The sequence below is a fragment of the Haemaphysalis longicornis genome, unplaced genomic scaffold, assembly GCF_048455015.1.
Source record: "Haemaphysalis longicornis isolate Haplotype H1 unplaced genomic scaffold, Haemaphysalis longicornis Haplotype H1 scaffold_4, whole genome shotgun sequence".
NCBI classification, from domain to species: Eukaryota; Metazoa; Arthropoda; class Arachnida; order Ixodida; family Ixodidae; genus Haemaphysalis; species Haemaphysalis longicornis.
In genome coordinates this window covers 40,028,645-40,051,467 of record NW_027526361.1, presented here as the reverse complement: position 1 = coordinate 40,051,467, position 22,823 = coordinate 40,028,645, and the positions used below count along the sequence as shown (strand labels likewise).

Genomic DNA, 22,823 nt, shown 5'->3' with positions numbered 1-22,823 from the left:
AAATATCTTGGAGTAGAATTCGAGCAACACACGTCGTGGAATGCTCATGTTGATCTAGTATTATCAAAGCTTTTTCCCATCATTGGTGTTATTCTAAATTTAGGTTTTGTCGGCCGAAAGTGTGAAGCTGTAATATATCGGGACATGTTTTTTCACATTTACAGTATCATCACTTGGTATAGGGCACCCTAACTCAGGCAAATATTGCTAAATTTTCCGAAGTACAAAAAAAAAGGCATTTCACATCATCATGAACGCAGCATGCGATAGTCATACAGACTCTTCTTTTGAAAATATAAAGTTATTACCAATGGCTCATTTCTATAAAACCTTGCTGCTCAAACGCTACGGAACCAAAAACTACAATGTACTATGCAGTATTTCCAAGCTTGAGCAAAATATCTCCCCGTTGAAGATTTGCCGATTTGACCACTGAGAAATACAGAAAACTCGAACGAACTACGGCGAACAAATGCTACGTTATCAATTGCCATTTCACTTGAACAATGCACCATGTGTATAAGACTGTTATGTATCATCCGTTTTATGTATGTGAATGTTATGTTGTACCATGTGTGCGAATATTATTATGTGTGATTGTGTGAATTTCATGATGTACCGTATCTGCTAATCAACCATCTGTTACATGCTTCTAAATTTTATGTGTTCAAGGTCTGTTCTGGTCGCATCTGCTTTGTATAAGGGCCGTGGACCCTTTCAAGCCCTTTCTGAGGCTTTTTGTTCAGGGTCCTCAGCACTTTGTGTTGAAATAAACTGATTTGATTGATTGAAAACAAATCGTAGCCATACCTGCATCCAAAATGTAGTAATGTTTAAGAATGTCATTACAAGAAAAGTGAACAATGCAAAATACAGTTTATTCCTTTTGGCTTTTGCTGACATATCAAGCAAATCAACTGATGGTTAAGTATTTGAGTCTCTAACGCTGAGAATTTCGCCAGTCAAATACCCTGCTGAGCGCACCACATCATTTTAATGCCACAGCAATGTTTGCTTTTAATTAGTAAAGTACGCGTTACTTTTTGTTTCAACTACGCATGGTGCATGTAACTGTTATAAGATGTGAAAATGCTTTCCTAGCAAGAAAAAAAGAGGAACCGGCAAAGTCATAATGGATTTACCGATATTTTAATATAAACGCTAATGTTACTAAGTTGGTGTTTGCTTGCGACTTGCTTGTGTACAATCTACAACTAGTAGTGCGTTATAAAAATAATTGTGATTGGTATTGTCGTAGCATAAGTATATTGAGGTACATAAAATGTATTCTCCTAACAAGAGAAATAAACTTTCATTAATTTATAAGTATACCGTTAGGCTGCATATTCTAAGGTGCTCCTGTGGCAGCGTATGCACGCACGGCCCTTATGGGACGCTAATTGGGAGTTCGAGATCATGCCAATAATTTTCCCGACTGCGCTGCAGACCAATTCACACGTCACGGTGCTTGGTTGAGGCAGACGGTGCAGACGATCGCCCGGGTCACGCTGTAGGGGTCGCAGTTGGAAGCTGGCCTCCGGTCTTCCAAGTAGCCCATGCCATCTGCCTGGACCTGTTGAGAAGAGACGCGACAGTGTTAAGGCACGAACAGTTATTAACTAACCGGCACGTTCCCACAGTTCTTTCGAGCATCCAGGCGTGGTATGGTGCGACCAAAGTGCATATTAGCTTCGTGCAGGCTCCAGGCATTCGCTCTAACTTTTACAAGTTCGAGTACAAAACATGCTAGTATCGCTGTTACCACCGAAGAAACTTTATGGTGACGCTTATCTTTCTTAAAATAAATATTCCTAGATGTAGACATAAGGAAGCATTGTCATAAGTAAATCTGAAAACGAGAAAATGACGTCTACCACGAAATATCGTAATAAAGGTGCCTGCATTCCTGCCCACAAATCGTTGTCGAATAGACCACCGTGGGCATGTGCAATACTCTGTGGTTATGTGCCACTTTGCTAAGCTTCTGATGGGCGCACATGACTCAGAGTCAGCGCATATATTTATTGTGGTCAACACTCTTAGTGCTTGCGCTCTAAGTGATTGATTGATTGATTGATTGATTGATTGATTGATTGATTCATTGATTCATTGATTGATTGATTGATTGATTGATTGATTGATTGATTGATTGATTGATTGATTGATTGATTGATTGATTGATTGATTGATTGATTGATTGATTGATTGATTGATTGATTGACCGACCGACCGACCGGAAGAATTGAGTTGGCTCGCCGTTTTATAAAGCGTTGTACATCACGTCTATCTGGGTGAGTGCCACTGCCGACAATCTTAATTCGAGTTGCACATGATATCTACGCATCTGTGGCTTGAGATGTGGGCGCGAGAGCACCACCAAATCTTTTCCCCTTTCTGTCATTTCCTTCTTCTCTCCGTGACTTTAAAAGCCCGGCCTGAGTTTGTTTGGCAGCCCTAATGCTAAGCTTAGCGACCTGGCAAGCGACGGCAAAATCTTTGTACGTCAAGTTGTGGGCACCGTTTCAAGACGTTAAACCTCACAGCCTAACATTACGCCTAACATCAGCTGCAGGAACCATTTAGCTTTTTATCGGACCCGCTAATTGTCTACGCCGCTTTTTCGCAAAACCTGCGTCCTCCGCATGTGCTGGGGCCGATACGGCGCGAGGTTTTCGGTGCGTCGGGACTTTCTAACTCTGCGCTGTCATTACCGGGTGGACGGTGGTACGGCGGGGCGGCAGGCCACCGCCGCACTTCCCCAAAATCCCAACTGCGCACGCGCTGCGTGCGCTAAAAGACGCATCCTCTTCCTTCTCCGCAGTACTGTCGTTCCCTCGGCCTCGCTTATAGCTCACGCTAGGCGCCTGGTGGGGTATTTTTGTGCCCGTGGTTCGGTGACGCCACCGTCATTTCTCGAATATGTCCCAGCGACAGCGAGGGCAAATTTGCATGGAAGTGCGGTGGAGCGAATGTAACCTGTCGCGGTATCCGGACGCTGGCCCCGCGGTCCGCCACGCCCGACGAGAAGTCGTGTATGCTGGAGGTTTCGTGCTTTCCCGTCAGGCGTCGCTCGTTGTCGAGGCCCCCGTGTGGGTCGTAGGCCCGGATGTGCTCTTTGTGGTTCTTAGAAAGCTGCTCGATGGCCTTCTCGATGTACTTGATGCCCTCCGGCTGCCGCATTTTCAGCGTGCTGAAGTTTGTGTGCGCCCCAGCGCCGTTCCAGTCGCCCGGGATGGGCTTCGGGTCGAGCGTCACCGTGAGCCCGTAGTCTTCGGCCACCCGGTGCAGGATGAAGCGGGCCATCCAGAGGTCGTCGCCAGCCCTGATTCCTTCGCACGGACCAACCTGAAGAAAAGGCGACACTATATGGCACCAGCATCGTGACCATCGAAATAATACTTTAACAACAATTTCCATAGCCATGGCCGTGACCATGGCTTATCGCTCTTATATGGCGCTATGAATGCATTAAAATATGACCTTGTATTTCGTGACACCTATGGCACGTCATCTACGGAACAGCCTAAGAGATCCTCATCGTTGCTTATTGCTCGAAAGCAGTATTAAAAATGGTTTGGATGTTTGTATCTGCCCGCCGCTTTCAAACAAACAAGCAAGCAAGCTAGCAAGCAAGAAAGTAAAAAAAAGGAGGTGACGAGAAGCGCCTTGTAGTGGCGCCATGATCTAAGGTCAGATTGTACCTTGCTTTCACGAAGCTGATACTTTCAGCCTAGTCGAAGGCATGCAGTCCTTCTCAGGCAGCTTCAATCATTGCAATTCCCCCTCTCCACATCTCATGTCCATCATATATCCTCGGGAATATAAGGACGCTTGCCCCTTCTGTTCTGTGGAACGAGCATCACTTCACCACATAATTTGGTCATGTGAAATAATACGCTCATCACGTAGAAGAAACCATCCCATCCTCCATAACATATCACCCTTACCCGAGTGGGAGGCTGCCATCTGTAGCCCAGCTCCCCTCGTGCAAGAAGCCCTCGCCCAGTTGACTGAAGACACCGAGCTCCCCAAACATCGGGAACCCCGCTGTCTAGATGACTCAGTGAACAACTCAGTGGTGCAATCACCTCAATGTTTCCAAAATAAAGCTATTACTACCTTCAGCCTAAGGTGTAATGGCGCGAAGAGCGCATGCTAGGCGATGGCGAGACGGCTTGGCAGGCCAGCCAGCATGACAATGGTAAAAGGTGCTGAAAACGAGTTTAATTGAAGGGTTTAACCCACAATTTCGTCGAATTGTTCCATTTGTTCTTTTGGTGGTTCCGGTGAGATGATGGATATTTTTTGCAGTATGCAGTTACAGAAGAGCGGAAAACCGGTAACGCGCCCGGAGCAGTGTCGGTGGACCAGCGCATGCGCAAAACCGGTTCCGCCGCCTTTGTGCATGCGCAGTGGCGACGGACATTCACCGGGTGTCGTACCGTGACCGGTTCTCTGCTCTGTTATAGCTCTGTGATGCTTCGCATTTTAGGCGCGAGGGGTTTCGGGGTCCACAACGTCGTGCTCACCTGGAACTCCCACTGCGCAGGCATGACCTCCGCGTTGGTTCCGGCTACTTTGACGCCGGCGTAGAGGCAGGCCCGGTAGTGGGACTCCACCACGCCTCGGCCGTAGGCGCAGTGGGCGCCCACCCCGCAGTAGTAGGGCCCCTGGGGTCCCGGGAAGCCCTGCTTGGGCCAGCGGTACGGCCGCCCGTCCAGATCGAGCAGCGTGTACTCTTGCTCGATGCCGAACCAGGGCTTCTGGTCCTTGCATTTGTCCATGACTATCTTGCACGCCTGTCGCTTGTTCGTCTCTGCGTAGATGAAGCGAGAATGCGAAATAAGGAGCGCGAACGCTTCCTGCATCCAGTTTCATGGTAACGTATACTAGAGGGAAGCCTGTCGCTTCAATCGCATGCCGCCGTGGTCGCTAACATAGTAGAACGACGTTCCAAGCCTACTTGGCTTGCCGTGCCAACCTTTTTTTCTTTCTTGGAGCCAAAATCAATAACAATAGGTAAGATTTGTCTTCGTCGCGCAGAAAGCTCAAAATATTAAAATAACTCTAAGTAATTGTTTACAATATTATTGGTGTTTTTCTTTTTGGCAGCCACAGGCAACTTTCAAGCTTCTCGGCGAGCCATGACAAGGACAGGTGAAACGTTCCTACCCGTAAATTACGCCACATTCGCTGAACCGCATGTCACCTAAACGCTAATGACAGATTTCCCTCTAGTATATGTTGGTATCAAGTTCTATGAACGATGCAACGGCAAGCATTTCCGGATAGCTTAAGCGCGATTAAATGGTTGCTATACTGCCGTGGAAACAGCTCCCATTGCACTTTTGCACGTCAGTTTTGAGTCGAGCGCGTTGCAAAAAGAAAGCGGGTGAGAGTGCCACGCAAGGTGAAGCTACCCTAGGCATTTATTCGCGGGAAAGTTTTACTTTGTCATAATTGCTATTTCACTGCGGTGCACGAATCAGGTGTGTTTACCGAAGGTCAAACAGATTACAGATGCTTTCCGTGGCCTAGTTAGCCTCCATGTAAAGATACATTCTTACAGGCAGCGCAATTCCGAGCGATCGTCCTCTTTATGATATGACCTCGCTGCCAAAAAAACACTCAGGGAGCTCTTGCGACATGCTTCTTCATTTCATGGTGAATATAAAAGAAAGTACTGCACCCAGTTTTATCGTTCACTAAACTGTACTTCAAATGAACATTTTTGGGGAATATTTTGTGACAGTTTAGACTTCCGCACAAGGGCTATTTAACATACCTAGATGACAGTAGGGCAGATATATTCGTTAACACTGTTTCACAAACGTAGCAGCGTTGCTGTACGCTCTTTTAGCAACATTCGGAAGGATGTAACGGCTCCCTGCCCTTCGTCAAGCTGATTAACAGCTTTTAGTCAGGGAACCGTCCAGAATTCATTCTGGAATATAAAATGATTTGATTTGATTTGATATACTTTGTTTTAGGGAGAACGTTTCTTCTTGTATTGAGCCAAGAGACTCAAAAAACAATCGCGCGTGAAATTTCCCCGTAAATACCGTTGATGTAAAATGTTTTTAGATATTGTAGGTAAAACTTGCCCAATTTAATTGTACAGAAGCTTTGGGGTCTGCTTCAAATGATGCGCTGCAGCCTGTTCTCCCGTCAGGCTTTGCGATATTGCGTCGCGTGGGAGCGCCCAAGGCCGCCATAGTAAGTAGTAATGATCAGAGGTTTCTTTGTTGTATTTTTATTCGTTGGCAAACCTCTTGCGTTACCACAACATTTACAGAGACCTCAGTGTTCGCAACTATATTTACTATGCAGAGCAGTGGTCACCTATCAAGCGCCGGTGTCTCCATTGACCAGGCATCTAGTTAATTTATTTTAACTAATAATTACACTAACTGTGCAATGGAAAGCACTGCAACGTTCGGTAAGTGTTTATAAATGGTTATTTCTTCCTTCATGACTACTCATTGGTGGTACACAGTGGTATGAACGTCCCCCATGGTGGATTTCCCAATCCAATATTTGCTCACGAACTTGCTTTCACCTCATTCCATCTTACTTTAGTTTGCGTCACCAAACTTTTCATCCAGTATCTCGGTCCAATTTAAGCTCTTCATGAGGTCCATATGTTATCTCTCGTAAATATCGATGTTCTGCCTTGCTCCATATCGTTTTATTGGGTGCGGTTACAATATCTTCCACCTGAGCGTTTCCCTAAACAGTTACTCTCGCTTCCCAACCAGAACTCGGTCAGCCATCATTTCTTTTGAGGTGGCTGGGTGCTTTAAGTCTCAATTAAAAGGTCACAGCACAAATTTCTTATCTTCCCGAAATGCGCATTGTATGTACACTTTTATGTTTAGCCACAGAGGTAAGCAACACTTCATTACTTAACTGGGCTCCTCAAAGTCCTCTATCATCTCAACAGCCCTCTATCCCTTTCCAGCCGACAAATAGACGTATTCTAGTGACTGCTTGAACCTTTTGCAGGGCATACAGCGCAAGGTGTGCGTTTACCGTGAGCCGTGTGGTCGTAGTTGTAGGTTTCACACAGGACGAGCTTGTTGGGTCCGCCCAGGAACGGGTCTCGGTACAGCGCCACAGGGTAGATGTCCACATCCGAATTTTTACCTTCAGCTTGGCCCGTGCTTGAACCGTCGAAGTTCCATATCGGCAGCTCTGCAGCGCAGTAACCGAAGAGCATTTTTTCAAAGGACCTTACTATCCGCTATATACTTTTAACTTTTCGCGCATTAATCGTCGTTTTAAGAGTCGCTGTTTTTCTTTTCCTGATAACCTTATCAACGTTGTTATCCTTCTCACTGTTGATTTTCTGGAATGGACACTTATTTAGTGAGACAACTAGCACGAGTATGAATGAAAGTTGGGTGTGTGCTAACTTTAAAGTGATTACTAACGCGCAAAGAAATGACAAGAGACCGAAAAGGCCAGATGGTACAAACACGAGAGCGTGTAAATACGGAGTCCTTACATCTTTCACCCTCTCGGGTAAGGAGGCGGATCATTTTCCGAGTTGTTCGTAAACTCCCCTCCGCGTAATTTATGTTCTTGAGGACAGCGTATGTGTAACGGCAGGTGTATGCTCTTCAGTAAAAAGGTAGTCGAACTGAGCAAAGACAGTTATGTGGGCTAGTTGATTCATGTTGTGTAGAATTCAAAACAGCGCTAATGAAGGTACAATAAGAGACTCATGCACGTAGCACTGTCTATCAGCTTCCGAACAAGGATATTCTGCGTCTAAGGCTTCACAGCTTAGCCACGAGTGTAAGTGAATGGCTTTCGTACACTCGCTCTTTATTCTTCCCTACGTATATGGTGTTATATTTTGTTTTGAAGCGAACTTATTAAATGCCAATTGAGAGAAGAATGTGACAAACCTGTCGGCGTCGTGCTGGATATGCAGGGGCTTCAAATATGCATCGCTGCGACGCGACGCCTGCCATAGCTTGTGCGTCCGACATACAAAAAAAAAAAAAAGAATAGGAGCGCGCCTACTGGCTGCGAACGCATATATTCGCCGCCTTGACGTCTCTATTGGCGGCGGCGCGTCATGTTTTGGCGAACACAATACAATCGGAAAGTCGTCGCAGTCGTACACCGCCGCTTGCAACATATGTCGACAGCCACCATCCACTCCACCAGCGCCATAACAGCCGGAGAGGTAGACCGTAGACATTGCTCTGGAAGCCACTTCAGACCGATACTACGTCTCTGTGCTCACTGACTCGCAAGAAGCCTGCCATCGATGTCTCTAGGGCCGCATTCCACTCAGGTCCCTCTGTATGCTTCGACGTCACCCCCACTTTTCCGACATCCATCCAGGGATGCTGACCTCCCGGAAACTATGCGAACCACTAAGTGCTATGCCTGTGAGTATGCACGCCAGGCCATCTCCGACTGCCAGAATCCTTGGCCAGATACCCCTCTTACCACCCCCCCCCCCCCCCCTACGATCACCTCACCCACTACCACATCAGCCACCGCAGATTTTCCCCGCTCACCCTTGACTCGTTTGGCACGAATCCATTGCCATTCGATGTCTTCAAACTCAGGATAATCATACTATCGCCATAGAATCGTGACCTGTACTCACAACATGACCTGTACTCACGGCCCATCGTCTGGCACCGTATCACTTGGCATGGGAGTCACAGCCATGTACCACTTGGCCTGGGAGTAACAGCCATCTTCCTCTTTATCACCCATCCCCACCCACCCCTACCTACGAGCAGCGGGTGGACCGACTGACCCACTCGAAACTTTCCGCGTAACACGAAGTCATTGCTGGAACCCGGGCAGCCAGCCAGGAATAGCGCATCCTACAGACTACGTTCGCCACCTAAGAGCCACTCCTCATGCCACCTCATGCCAACTCCTCATGCCACTCCTCATGCCACCTCATGCCACCTCCAATCACTCGTTCCAATAAAGTGTTTATTCCCCCTCACACACTAAGCCAGTCACGTGGCAAAGCTTCACCCAAGGTGCTCAATTGGCCAACCTGTGTAGCCAAGAGTGAAATTTCGGCAAACTATATATATACAAATGCCGAGCCAGTGCCGAGCCCATGTTGAGCATACGATTTGACTCAAAGAGGCACCTCGCATTGCAAGCATGGTGTTCTGAATTGCGCAGTGCCACTGCCTAAATGACATTTTTAAAGTCAAATGGCATGTTTTTTGCTGCCACCTTGGAAATTTTATTGGTTGATGGCAAGTTTTCGCGACTCAACTGCGTTGTGGTGAAGTTGAACCACGGCAGTGCCTTAGAGGGCCTAACGGCGTGGGTATGCGGTAGCCCACCGTTATGTCTAATGTTAAGTTATGAGGTTCAGCGTCGTTAATCGCTACCTACAGCTTGACGTACGGGGACTTTTACGTTGTTTGGCATGGCGTTAGGCCTAAAGTTCAAGCTACCAAATATTAAGCGGAAATTCAGGCCTAACGAGGGATATTTGGCCAAAGCTCCAAGTAAAAAAGTCAAAGTAACGCAGAGAAAGACAAAGCAAATGAAAAACAATGATGGCGATGATTACATGACACTTGGTTTTAGCACGCACCACCGCGAGCTTCGCACAAAACCGCTACCTCGCCCATTGGCGCAGCAGTCACCGACGAGCCAGGGCGCTCTGCGTGGCGCATGGCGGCACCCACAATACCGGCAAACTCGTTCGGAAATTAAATATTATTGCTTCCGAACTAACGACCTATAATAAGTAACGAGGTGTCTTCGGTGATGTTTTTTACCTTATTTTTTCCTTACCTGGTATAGCTGCCCGGCCTGAAAAAACAACCTTGAGCGATGGACTGCCCTGTGTGTTCTCACTAGCCCGTTATTAGGGCTTTAATGGATTCTCGTAGGTGGTTTAAAGGGACCCTTCAACACTTTATATAGGCGCTTTCGCTCTTTCCTTCGCGTCTGGAAGCAATGCAAAAGCTATAGTTATCGCTAACACGGAGCGGCACTGCGCGATTTGCCCGTCGCACCAGATACGCATTCCATTTCTGCTTTGTTTTTGTGGCTTTTTGTTAAGTTGCAATCGAAAAGTGTTCATTGCTGCAACTGAAAAAAAAAAAAAAAAAACCGGCCAACAGCCGCTACATGGCCTTAGTGACGTAACTCGATCCGTCGGGGAACGTCAAGACCGGGAAAGAGAGAAAAATGTTTTGACCTAGTTTTCAAGTTATCTGATTGGCCTAGAGCAGTAATTTTTGGCTGAGGTATTTTGCGGCCCCCAAATCTAAGTACTAGGTGTGTTGGGTGACTACATTCTGCAAGCAATTAATATTTTCAAAAAGTTGAAGAAAGTGTTTCAGGGTCCCTTTACATCTACTGTGTTTGTCGTGTGGTTTTTCTTGTGCCTTGTCGTTTCTTCTCGTGATAGTGTAACATCCAAGAGGACAGGTGATTTGCGTCCGTGTCTCTTCAAATGACTGCTGTGCGTTGTTCGAAGCAACGCAATTGAGCTGAACGATTTTTCTGTGGAATAAAAGGCAAGAACAGCTTCGCAACACGTATCTTGTAGACGTTTTACACAGCGCAAACCAGGGAGTAAAGTTCTAGGGGGAAGCAGTAAACCAAAATTGCAAGTTGCTGAAAATTATGTTTGTCTTTGTTTTACTGAAAGAAAGACGGACTATAGGGCACCTCACGCTGACCTTAGGTTGACAACATCATGATGGTGTCAGTGCGACAGACACTGGCCTTACGGTGAATAATACCTACACCATGTCCGGACTTAGCCAACGATTGAGGTTAGGATACAATGGAGTCCGTTAGTGACAACCGTCTTTGGCAGGTGCCAATTGGGATATGCGCAGCGTTTCGTTCATGCCCTCAGTGCGTGAGACGGACGTTTTTTTCAGTCCGTGTGGCGGATTGACAGCACTTACCTTCGGGTTTCGTCGGCTCGAAGCCGATGGTTCTTGTTTTGCAGCGAAGATTCTGCCCAGTGCCATCGATCCATACGTAAGTGCACTGAATTTGGTCGTGGGGCTGGGGCAGGCTAAGGTACTTCGCCAGCAATGCGGGATCGTTAGAGCCGGTGGGCACGGGGGAGCCCATTGGAAAACCCTGCAATTACAGCCAGCACACGAGAGAACAGCACGGGCTGTTTATGTTCGAACACACCGAAGTAATGTTGTCAGACTAATTAGAGCAAGCTCAACGATGCTGGTAAAGCTACCTTACTGTGCCTTCAGACTTCCAGACATGTATTGTAACCTCCCAAAGGCAACAACAATCACTAGCTGCTTATACCTACGACTATGGCGCACTTGATTCGCGTCTTCCTTCACTCGAGGATGGACGGATGCGCTGGGAAGTTTAATAATGGGGCTGTTTATTTCAGCCCTACACCGTTGCATATGGGCTGCAGGGCATTGTACAACCATCCGTTACCCAGTCATTGCATACTCTTGCCCGAAAATGCACCAGATAGTTCCAACTTTATGTGTCCTACGGTAAGAGGCGGTCATAGGAATATTTATAGGGCAGTTGTTAAACGACCTGTTTGAGGTGTTTTTCATTGACTAGCACCACTAACCCCAAGAAAGTAGTGTTGAAAGGGTTGGCTTTCAGGTCTACGTGCATTGTATGTCTAGCGGAGGGTATCAGTCCGTAAAATTGAAAAGCCTTAAAAACAGAGTTGCTTGGCAGGATTGATTCATTTTGTGCGACAGTTCTACAGAGGCTAACCAGAGACGTAAAAATGAAAAAAAATGCAGCCGGTAAACAGTTTAATAATCTTAATACAGTTTAATATAGTTTTATACAGCTAGGAAATAGGCGATAAAATAAGGTAAAGAAAAAAAAAACATTCAACTTCATGATTCACAACGGGAGTTAAAAAACTCGGCCACAAGTCCCCATCTCGAGTTTTCGAAATTTTTCAGTGTTGCGTAATAAGGAGATTCCGGGTAACAAACTTTTCGGCTTTTTCACAGGTGGTTGAATGATACTGCTGTGCTTGGAAATGTGCAGACAAATGATTCTGCGCAAATTTTCTCTAGCCTGTTAGGGGATCTCTGCTATAAATAGGTATTGCTCTGACCCTATTTGCTGCTTTTCTTTGCGTATATTTATTGGGAACATAACTCAGAACAGCTACACTGTCGACAGGTGTGCGAGCACAATAAGAATTAAGCGCTTTCTTTTGATGAAAATGTAGATCGCCAGACGGATCACCTTGATAGCGGCATGAATCCTAGCCCAAAGTGTAGAACCCCTTCGGCCACTCTGTAAGCCGATGTTGTATATCAAAGTATACAACGAAAATGGTCCATATATCACTTCGTGGGCAAACTAGCCTGACTGTATGTTTCATGTTAAGTTACTAAGCCATTAAGTATACTAAATGGTAAAAAGGGCTGGTGATTACAACACTCCCTAAAGGAACGTGCATACTAGTGTCGAACTTGCCGTGCCGCCCTGCCGTCGGCCGGCGCGACGCCGCTGGTGGCCGTCGGCAGGGCGGCGCGGCAAGTTCGACGCTAGTGTGCACGTAGCTTAATGGGAAATTCGAGCGCAGTGCCAACTGCAGTCTTCTCGGGAAGGGATCGCGTCATCAGCGAACGCACGGTGGCGCACGCTACACTGGTGTTATCTCGCAGCGCTGCCGCCGCGGAGAATATCTTGCGCAACCTCGGCATACCGCCCCTCTTACATTTTTAGCTATACTTTCATTCTCCGCTTTCATGCTCCCTCTATTTTCTGGGGCCCCTTTGTTCTCTCGGTTATCCGGTAGCGCGTCCCCGCCAAAGAGCATATCTCGCACCTCCTGGGCATACCGCCGTCCCCCTCACACTTTCGCCACCGTTCCTTCTGCGCTTTCATGTTCGCTCTATCGCGTCTATCTTCGGTGTACTCTTTGTTCGCTCGCTTACAACGAGGCCGACGACGAGTGACGACGCGAAACCTCAGGAGCGGGCTCTTTAGTGCTGCGCACTGAGAAGAAAACGCTTTCGGTTTTTGTCAGCACGTGGTTTTGGGGAATTCGAGCGTCTACGGGAAACTCCGGGGGCATGTTCTTGCAACCGAACACTTTTCTGCCAACGCCTCAGGTAGACACGGCATAATCAAACACATCGGAACAAGCTTTGAGCATAGCCTGACTACACCAAGTCAATTTTGTTTGCCATTGATACAGTAGCTTGTTGAGAAGGAGTTCAGTCATTTACATGTGAACTCCTCCAAGGCTTTTCATTTCGCTGACTCGTTCCACGTTTTTTTGGTCATATTATTCAGCGCCCCTTTCTTCCTTCGACTTAGCTTAAGGGCCGTGCAGACAAAATACAAGTTCGTTTTATTCGAAAAATTTCGTGTTTTAGAGTGCCCCCAGCACTTTTCCGGCAGCAAACGATGCCGTATTCACTGAGAAATTAATCAGTTTAGGTTGAAATTTTCATTTTCCCGCCAAATCGTGTGCTTTCTTGACGTCTACCCTGATGTCATGATGGCGGGTGTTCAAACGAACTTCCAGTGCGTCATTCAGCTCTGCAGCCTCGCTTGCCGTCAGTCCTCCTAGATGGCGCTACCATAGTCAGCCGCAGACCATTGTCTGTCGTTGCTTTGTTTTTGACCGCATTTGCTCCCAGTTTGTTCTTGTTGCGGTAGAAAGTAATCGTATCGTGAAACATAGAGCCTGTTTGACAAAGAGGGTCACATAAGACAACGTCATTTGCGCCATTCGCTCAGTGTCGTGTAAGACAACTCCAAAGCGGCGGCCGGCTGGGCAGCTAAAGAAAACATAGTGTGCCCAGTACCAACAGCACTGCCCGTCACTACTTCTACGTTTACGTGTATTTTCGTTACTTTCGTTGTTTATCTTGCCATTCTTACTGCTGTAAGATGAATATGTCTTACATTTAAGCGCAAATAGCTCCTTCGGCAATATAAGATCTGCCCTAATTTGCTATTGCTTTTGCCGGCTTTAGCCAATCGCAAAACTGGGCATATGACATCATAAGTGCTATTGCAGTAAATGAGCTAGTGGGCCGCATGGCCGTTCCCTTTTTACTGATTACATAGCTTATATGAGCGAAGTGTGCGTTAAAAGCGGTGTCAGTATTATTCTAACGAGGCAATCTTTCGAATATAACTAACTTGCGTTTTGTCTGCAAAGCCCCCTTAAACACTATGCCTAGTTCTTCACTAGTTGTCTACCTAAGCGGGACCAAGTCACAGTTGTCGCTTGACGCACTAAGCGGAGCTGGCGGGCCTAAGACCTCATCGTCACATTCACATGCAGAACAGGCGAGCACGGCGTGTCAGCTTACCGGGTAGCTCATATTGGGAGATTTTGAATGCGGCGACAGGCAGGCACTTTTCGGCATCGTACAATTTGTTGGCACTATTTCCAGGTCTTTCACCGCATGGCCCCTATACAATCCTGTAATCCCCACCTTAGCATGGTGGTGCCGAATCAGCCTTGCTTATCGCTCTTTAATTGAGAGTGGTGATGATGATTACGCGATCGCGTTTCTGGCGATGACCATTGGGATTGCGATTGCTACGAATACGCCAAGGAAATAACCGGGACGAAAATATCGAGGTCAATGACGCGTGTTTTAAGGTACAAAATTTTCAGTGAATATTCTTATGAAATCTCAAACCTCTGAAGTCAGCAAGTTTTTTTTTTTTTTTTTTTTTCATGGGGCATGGGGGGTGTCAAAGTTTTTTTTTACAGTTTGCGCTGAAGAAACAGTGAAGCAGCGCTTAAACGAAGACAGTAAAAGGAAGACACAGACACGAGCTCTAACAACGCTCGTGTCTGTGTTTTCCTTTTACTGTCTTCGTTTAAGCGCTGTCTCACTGTTTAATAACAAACCAACTAGCCCAAACCCAAACGTTAGTTTGCGCTGAAGAAGTTTCATGCGTAATAATTAGTTGCGGTGCGGTCGCATACGTGTGAAACCTTCCATTATCTCAGGATGATTACACCGTCTCTACAGAGTACTCGGCTCGGTGCACTAGTTCGCGGGTTCGGTATCTGCCGCGGCGGCCATTTTTCTGACGAGTCTAAAAACTAAAACACGCGTGTGTCAAGATTTCATTGCATCTTAAAGGGTCCACAGGAGAATAAATTAATCCGTTGTGTTCTACTACGATGCGGCTCATATCTCAAGTGTATAGTTTCGGCGCGTTATTACCCCTCTCCTTCACCCAACCGCCCCCCCCCCCCCCCCGAAAAAAAAAAAGAAGGAAGCTCATACTAATGCGTAAAACTTGAAGGTAGCGAAGCCGTAGGCAACCTTCACGACCATCACGACTGTTTAAATCCATGATTGCAGCCGATTTCCTTCTTTTTCGCCACCGCAACGAGTTTCGCTCCACCACTGTAGCTATAAGTGTGAGCTTCCTTTATTTTTTTTGGAAGGGATAATCATCAGACATCACATTGGAGGGGCGTGCGCTATGACCTGTCTTTCTCGTTCCGAGCAAGTGTTGCCGCGATAACAGCAAACGCTGAAGGTTTTTTTTTTTTTTTTTTACAATCTTGGCCAATCTTCCGAATGCGTATTCTTGGCTTGCAAGCGTACGCCGATGAGGCTGGGCGGTCGCCGCCAGGCACGCGCACACGAGCGCTCGGCATTCTCTTGGTTTTTATAACTGCCGGGCGGTCGCAGAACTCTTTGCCAGTCTCCCTAAGTGGGCATGTTTGGCTTGACAAACGTGCGCAGGGGACCGTGGGCGGTCGTCGCGAGGCACGTAGAGACTAGCGCTACGCATTTTCTTGGTTTTGCTAACTGCCAAGTGGTCACCGCGAGGCCCGCGCTCACGTGTGCGCGCTCAGAAATTTCTTGGTATATTTAGGCGCGGACACAAAAAATTACGATTTGCTAAAGAGGTTCGCTCTTTAAAAAAATCTGTAAAAATTCAGAGAGTTATCTGCTAATGCGTAGCATTCTTATGTCGCTTGTGTTGAGTGTGCGTTTTTTTCCAGCCAATTATTTTGGTTTTTCTAAATCCTGCCCGACCAATTATCGCAATTTACGCTATTATAACGATTAGAAATTGAACTTTCGCGAAATATGCATCATTGCGGAAAGGCAGGGTGTTACACGGTTCGCCATGTCCCGTAATTTCTTTTATATGTTTTTATTTTTTTAGCGTTTAAAAGTTTCTTTCTAACAGTTATCACAATTGCGATCATATTACGGTTATAGGTGGAACTTCCGCAAAATCTGCATTATTGTGGAAATGCCATGCGTTATACGTTTTTCCTATTTACGTATTTTTTAATAGTTTCCCTATTTCTTAGTTTTTCGAAATTTTGTCCGGCCAATTATCTCCATTTACGTTATTTTAAGAATTAAATTTGGAACTTTCGCGAAATCTGCATTATTGTGGAAATGCAGGGCGTTACACAGTTCGACATCTTCCGTAATTATTTTATATTTTTCTTATTTTCTTAGTTTTTCGAAATTTCGTTCGAACAATTAACCCCATTTGCGTTATTAGAATGATTACATGTGGAACTATCGCGAAATCTGAATTATTGTAGTAATGCCATAGGGTATACATTTTGCCATTTTTCTTAATTTTTCTATATTGCTCTTATTTTTTAGTTTTTCAAAATTTCGTGTGACCCGTTATCTCCATTCACGCCATGATAGACATTATAGGTGGAACTTCCGCGATAGCTGCATTTTTGTGGAAATGCAGTTCGTTACACGGTCCTGGCTGTGGGGGTACTCGGAAAAGAAAATGCTACGCATTAAAAAACCTTGAACACTCGCCTCCCGCGGCTGAAAAGCGTATGCCCTGCACTACAGACAATGGAATCACGGGTTCAATTTCGAGCCGGGCGGCTGTTTAATGATGGAGGCGAAAAATTGGCGCCGCTTGCACTACTGGTGCAAGGCTGGAGAAACAGCTGAGCTCGCGGTGCCTCTCCCTTCGTTGGAGACCCGGCTGCTGCACCTCACATGGATTTCCGAACTTGCCGCTCAAAGTTCTCTATGAAAGGCAGCCCCGATCGTTTTGTCCGCAGCCTTTCGCTTTTCTCCCAACGCGGACCACGTAAGCACGCGCTAGAACCCGCGGCAACCGGCCTCGCAAACTTGGTGTTTGTATCGCGAACTCAGCTTCTGTGCTCCCCACTTCAGGAGCGAACGCCCGCCAGTGAACTGGCCAGTATAACAGCACGCGAGAGATCACGCCACGAACGCTGGGCAGAGTGCTCTCGAAGGTCGGGCTGGCCAACTCCGGGCGCTCCTCACGAGTCGCACGCCCACGTGTGCTCGTTTGGGCTGAGTTGTCTGGTAACGCTCGACGGCGAAGCGAAAAGCTTAACCAGCTCTGCTGTTAAAAAGGAAACGTCTGTGTGTCAAGGTTTCGGCTATGTTAAAGAGCCCTAGGTGGATTAAATTTTACTATTTACCTCTTCATCTCTCAGATAAAACGACTGTTTTGGCGTGCTTTGCCCCAGTCGGCACTGCGCAATTAACATCCAACCATCATCTTTGATTGAATTAATTCCAAGCCCTCTGTAATGGGGCCCCTTAAATTGCGTTTTTTTTTTTTACCGCAGAGGGAATCGGGTACAAAGTGTAAACTGGAATTCTCCAACTGAGCGGGTCGCTCCCCTTCCTTGCGCCCCACCAGCTCCCAACGCACACGTCTTAATTAATAGATGAAAAAAAAAAAAAAGAGCCCTTGCAGGCTGCACTTACCTGTCCGTTGGACTTGTCAGCAAAGAGTACCTCCCTGTCAAATTCGGAGACTGTTCCCTCTCAACCGAAGGTACGGATTCTGCGCTCGCGGCAGCACCACTCTTATTTATACAAGCGTCAGCTCACGTGAGGTAGGAAAAAAAAAACTACATCGCCACCGGTGCGCGCTTTCGTGTTCGCTAGTCGTTTGGTACGAGATAATTCCTGGGTCCAGTTACAAGGAACAGCGGCATTTATGTTCATTTTGTGGGCAAGCCCTCTCTGTTCAATTCGATTTGGCCTCGCAGCCCATTGAGTACAATAGCGTGTCCCTGTGACGTTAGCTCAACCATTCCCCCTCCCCCGTTTGTCGCAACCTGTTGTCTGAAGTCCTGTCGACAGAGACGACGTTTTCTCGGCCAAAGCCGCCGCCGCCACACGATGCCATGGGCAGAGCCGGTCGTGTGCACGGAGTAGAAAATTGCACATTTGGAGAAGGCGGTGCCTGGCGGTGAAGCGACCTTCACTGATGGCGGCGGAGATCGCCAGCGAACACTGCAAAGAGCCTGGAACACGAGGCGCAGTCTAGCGTGCATTCTGACGCAAGGTTGACATTCGATGATCTGTGCACTGGAACGCGAGGGTTTGGGTAAATGACAACGCATCAGGCACCCACAAACCAGCGGTCTTCGAAATGCACCGGGCTATTATTTAGGCATGCCCAGCTCCTCGCATGCCAACCATACCACCAAGGCAGCTTCGTAAAGGGCAACACGTTTAAGTTAGCTTCGGTTAGGAGCAGGAACCATTAATTCATTGTGAAGGAGGAAATATAGAGAACCCGCTTTTGTGAAATAATTCGTTTTTACCTTTCACCGTGACAACTGGCCCAGGGAGCACGGTATACGAGCACTTAAGGGGGACTCGCCTGTTTATATTCCTATCGGAGTTACTACTTTATGACCCACGGAAAAGCGATTGTGTACCAGTGCGAAAAGCTTTAAAAATACATATCAATTTTCAGGACGGCCTAATTGGCTTATCTTAGAGATATGTCACTTCTACACTGACGTAAAAAAATTAAACTCGAACTTGATAGACAGGGAGTGCCTAGCAAATTGAACAAACCAAAATGCGTTTCTTGTTTATTTTTTATCTCATTAAATAGGTGCTTTATTTCCAGAAGAAGCAAACTAGGCCTTTAGAAACATTTCAATGAATTTTCAAAAGCTTTCATATCGGTACACGATGCTTTTTAAGCCGGTGGGTTGTGAATGTGTAAGTCCCATACCAATGTGGTCCTGTGAGTCCCCCTTAACAAGACGTATGGCAGAGGTGGCGGGGATGGAAGCATCGTTGCCTGTTTTGCATCCCTTAATCACACTTCTGTAAGCATGAAAGTGTTTACATTGTAAACCTGCTCAGGTAATGTACCTCATAGTTGTATACGTAGCTGCGCTTTCGAGACGAGATAGAGATAGTTGTCTCTAGCATTGAATCGGCCACCGACTTAATAATATCAATGGTGCAGTAAAAGCCATAGAAGTCCTTCTTAAGCATCGGAAATGCTGCGTACATATGTGAGATGTCTGCATCCGAACAATACGCATTATCCCGCATTTAGCGTAAGCAGATAAGTTTCCATAGAGCTTCTTTGGATATTTTTTTTTTGCTTTTGAAAACAACGGCTCTATTTATTCATAGCACAATACTTCAACCCTTGTTTTCGCCTTAACGACACCGTTAAGTACCAGGTGTAAACCTGGTACTTAACTAGCTGCGTTACCTCACTGCTGCGTACTCCAGCTATGGTATTTGCATTTTTAGCTTAGGCTGTACACAAGAATTAACTCAATGACATACGCCATGGCAGGCATCCATAAAGCGGCAGTCATGATCGCACTAGAACATGTTGCCGTATCGTGATACACGAGATGATTGTCTAAAATTGCTCGAAGAATATGCCGGCAATTTTGTTAGACAATTAACAAATACACACAAGAAAAAAAGCAGGAACCGAGTGCCCGCACTGAGGCGCACGCATGACTGATGTCCGTCACGCGTACGCATTGCTCTGTCGTTGTGGTCGGCTGCGCTGTCCCTTCTTATGCCTCCCTCTCTGCAGGCAAGGACGCCGGAGGTCCGCCTTGTCGGAGCACTAATGAATTTCGGCACGCTCCACGAATGTCTCCACAACCTCAAACATTGCCAGATGAACATACTCGCCTCGGCGGCATATAGGCAAATGTAGATGAATCATAGGGAGGGAAGAGCTACTTTCAATTAGCGTGTTTGTACACAAGAATGTCGACAGTTGGCGTCGCAACTAGCACAACGTCATCCGCCGTTGTTCTACTTTGAGTATCAGTCTCGTACTTTCTCGCAGTATTCGGCAGGGCACGAAACAACGTGCCACAATAAAACCTAGTTTTCACGGTTACTGCTTTAACGAGCTTTTCAGATTGAAGAGCTTTTCAAAAATTGCAGGGCAAAAATATTTCAGTACCACAAATTTAGGAATACCGAAATTTTCAGAATAATGATTGTCGTCTAAATTTCTGCTTTTTAATTAAATTCAACTTCACTTCGAGAGTATGGAACTACTGCATGTGTATGGTGAGCCCATACCTCACCACCCTCAGGCCATCATGGTATGGCCAGCATGGGATCACGGAATTAGCCTACTATCAGGCCATCGTGGAATTAGCCTACTGGATACATCCCGCATACTGTGCAATAATGTTGAAGTGCGTCTTGAATTAAATCCGGCAAAGCGGCGTCCGTCCGATATCATCTAAATATAGAATATGGTTTACGAACATACTGAGTGGCGCAAATACTCAACACACAAGAAAGAAGACACGGACAAGTAGCGCCTGTCCGTGTCTTCTTTCTTGTGTGTTGTGTATTTGCGCTACTCAGTATGTTCGTAAACCTAAACCAACACGCCCAGCAACATGTTCTCTTGATAGAATACGGTGTACGTTGGGATTGGCTTGGAGTCGTTGCGGCAGACCGTGAAGCAGTAGATTGAAACTACTGGAGTGAGGACTTGCACTTGACGGGCACTCGACCACCCCATTCGACTGGCGGAGATTTAAGGCGCCCCACCTCGAGCATATTTTGCTGTTGAGTGAGGAAGTCGGCGATATAGGAACACATTCTTTGGCCGTACGCTGTGAGAGACAGATGGGAAGGGACGCGCTATCTAAACACCTCTGTGAGATCGACGACCAGAATAGCTCGTGGGAAATGGCATGCAGCGCAGCTGAAAACTTATTTGAGGCTCAGAAAGATGTTCTGAGTGGTAAGGTGTTTCTTCAACCTGTACGTTGTGCTTTGGAAAGAACCACTGGCTTCTGGATAGTTCTGGAAGCGATGAACCAACATTCGTGAAACCAGTTTACCTCTACAAAAGGTCACAGTTTGCTAGAAGTCAAGTGCGAGGGATGTGATGGAGTATGTACTAGATGCTCTAGGGAACCATCATCTAGATTGATTAAGATTCAATACGTTTCATGATACGGCCTTAGAGGGCTATTATTTTTCACTTCGTCGAGAGAGCTTAAAGTTCGCAGAGCTGAAACCCCTCGTATAATTCGTGATGAGCAGGCCCTGTGTACGGGGAGAGAAATACTCACGCGATGTATGTGCGTATTTGTTTGCAAGGGCGTGGATATGATCCTTGGATGACCCATGAATGAGGGAATTCGCCCGGTGTGCTACGAGGTGGGGGTAAGGGGTCAGTTGAGTCCCGGAGCAATTGCCAGGTGCGCTTGGTGGTAAGGCTATAACATAGGCTATAACATAGTAGGAGCCAATTGTCCTGTAGTAAGTGGTTATCTTTCGCTTCGTTATTAGTTGAGTGCTGCTATTCTTGCACTAACCTTGGGATTATGACCATGTTTTTTCCATCGCTTATTGAGGCCGCACTTATGCGTTACGTGCCGCACTAAGAAAAAAAATCAGGCGTTGTGTGCGTCGGAGAGGCCCAAAATTCGACGCGTGCACTTTGATGTGCTCGCGAGGAACACGACTTTTGAACAGAAAAGTCCTAAGGTGAGAAATAAAAAATGGTAGCATCTTCACTCCGTGGACGATGGCGAGGGTGTGGAGAATGGGGACTCGAAATGACAACCACGTTGCGCCCCGAGTGACATTTGATTTGCGCCCCGGCCGTCATTCGATTTGAGCCGTGAGTTGCCCCTTGATTATTCTCTAAATGAAACTGCCACTCACGGCTTAAATCGACTTTCGCTTGATTTTCGCTGGATGATGGTGTGCACACGGATGGACGCGGACAGATATTGGGAGGTCCTAAGGTACTCCCCACCGTCACAGGCGAGGGAGTAAGCCATTTCACTCTGGGGCGAGAACTCACGGTCGTAGCCCAGGGGGTAAGACGACTGACACTAACTCTGTCTGGTCTACCAGACACAGATTCGAATCCTGCCAGTGTCTGTGTGATTTTTTTTTTTTGCTATTGTCAATGCTATGAGCATGGACGCGAACGGACATTGTGCGGTCCTGAGGTACTCCGCACCTAAAACACACACAAAAACAACAGAACGAGCTCCAGGCTCCAAGACATCGCCGAACTCGTTGCTCCATAGCGCGCCTTCAGTTTTTTTGGTGCTCGTCGGAAGTGTCTGGGTGGCTTGTGCTGTGACTCGGGACGGCAAGGGCTCCGACGTTGGGTGTACCGCCAGTTCCGCCGAGGCTAAGCCCGGTCGGCCACGAAAGTGCGCCAACAAGGCCTAACCGCAGGAGTCGTACAATGGCAGCAAAATAAATAATGCTTGTGCATTTAAGACGCGTAAGAAGACTCAGGTGCCCCGAGGAATATTCAGCCTTCGGGGAGCTTCCAAGAATCGCAGCAGTTTAGGTAGGGTTCTCACTCGAGTCTGCTATGGCGTGGCCAATGCTTTAGTGTGCTTACGGGCTGTTTGGAGAACATTGTCGGTACACTGTGGTATGAACTGTTGGGCTTCAATGAGCAGGGATGATGTTGCCTTGCGGAACTCATCCTAGTTTATTAGGCGAGTGACCACCTTTCTGGTATTATAGAAGAGGTCTCGTTTGCATAATCAGATTATACCATCGTTAGAGCAAAGCTTTCGTGAGTTGCTGACC

At 46.8% G+C, this 22,823-nt stretch overlaps 1 protein-coding gene across 1 annotated transcript; it reads right to left on the bottom strand.

Annotated features, from left to right (window-relative positions):
• Positions 1-857: 857 nt before the first annotated feature.
• On the bottom strand, positions 858-17,781 carry Gs2 (glutamine synthetase 2). Its single transcript, XM_077706466.1, has 6 exons — positions 17,712-17,781; positions 10,929-11,109; positions 7,033-7,194; positions 4,530-4,816; positions 2,977-3,345; positions 858-1,573 (listed from the first exon to the last, which is right to left on the bottom strand). Exons 2-6 carry the CDS (start codon positions 11,098-11,100, stop codon positions 1,460-1,462), a joined length of 1,104 nt encoding a protein of 367 aa, XP_077562592.1. The 5' UTR covers positions 11,101-11,109; positions 17,712-17,781; the 3' UTR covers positions 858-1,459.
• Between the last annotated feature and the right edge of the window lie 5,042 nt (positions 17,782-22,823).

What these genes read in the sequence shown, in the direction of transcription:
- Gs2 (XM_077706466.1), bottom strand. Translation starts at nt 11,100, where the DNA reads ATGGGCTCCCCCGTGCCCACCGGCTCTAACGATCCCGCATTGCTGGCG. An exon ending in CGAGCCGACGAAACCCGAAG is followed by an intron (nt 7,195 to 10,928) that starts GTAAGTGCTGTC and finishes ACTGCGCTGCAG; the next exon opens with AGCTGCCGATATGGAACTTC. An exon ending in CTACGACCACACGGCTCACG is followed by an intron (nt 4,817 to 7,032) that starts GTAAACGCACAC and finishes TCATCTACGCAG; the next exon opens with AGACGAACAAGCGACAGGCG.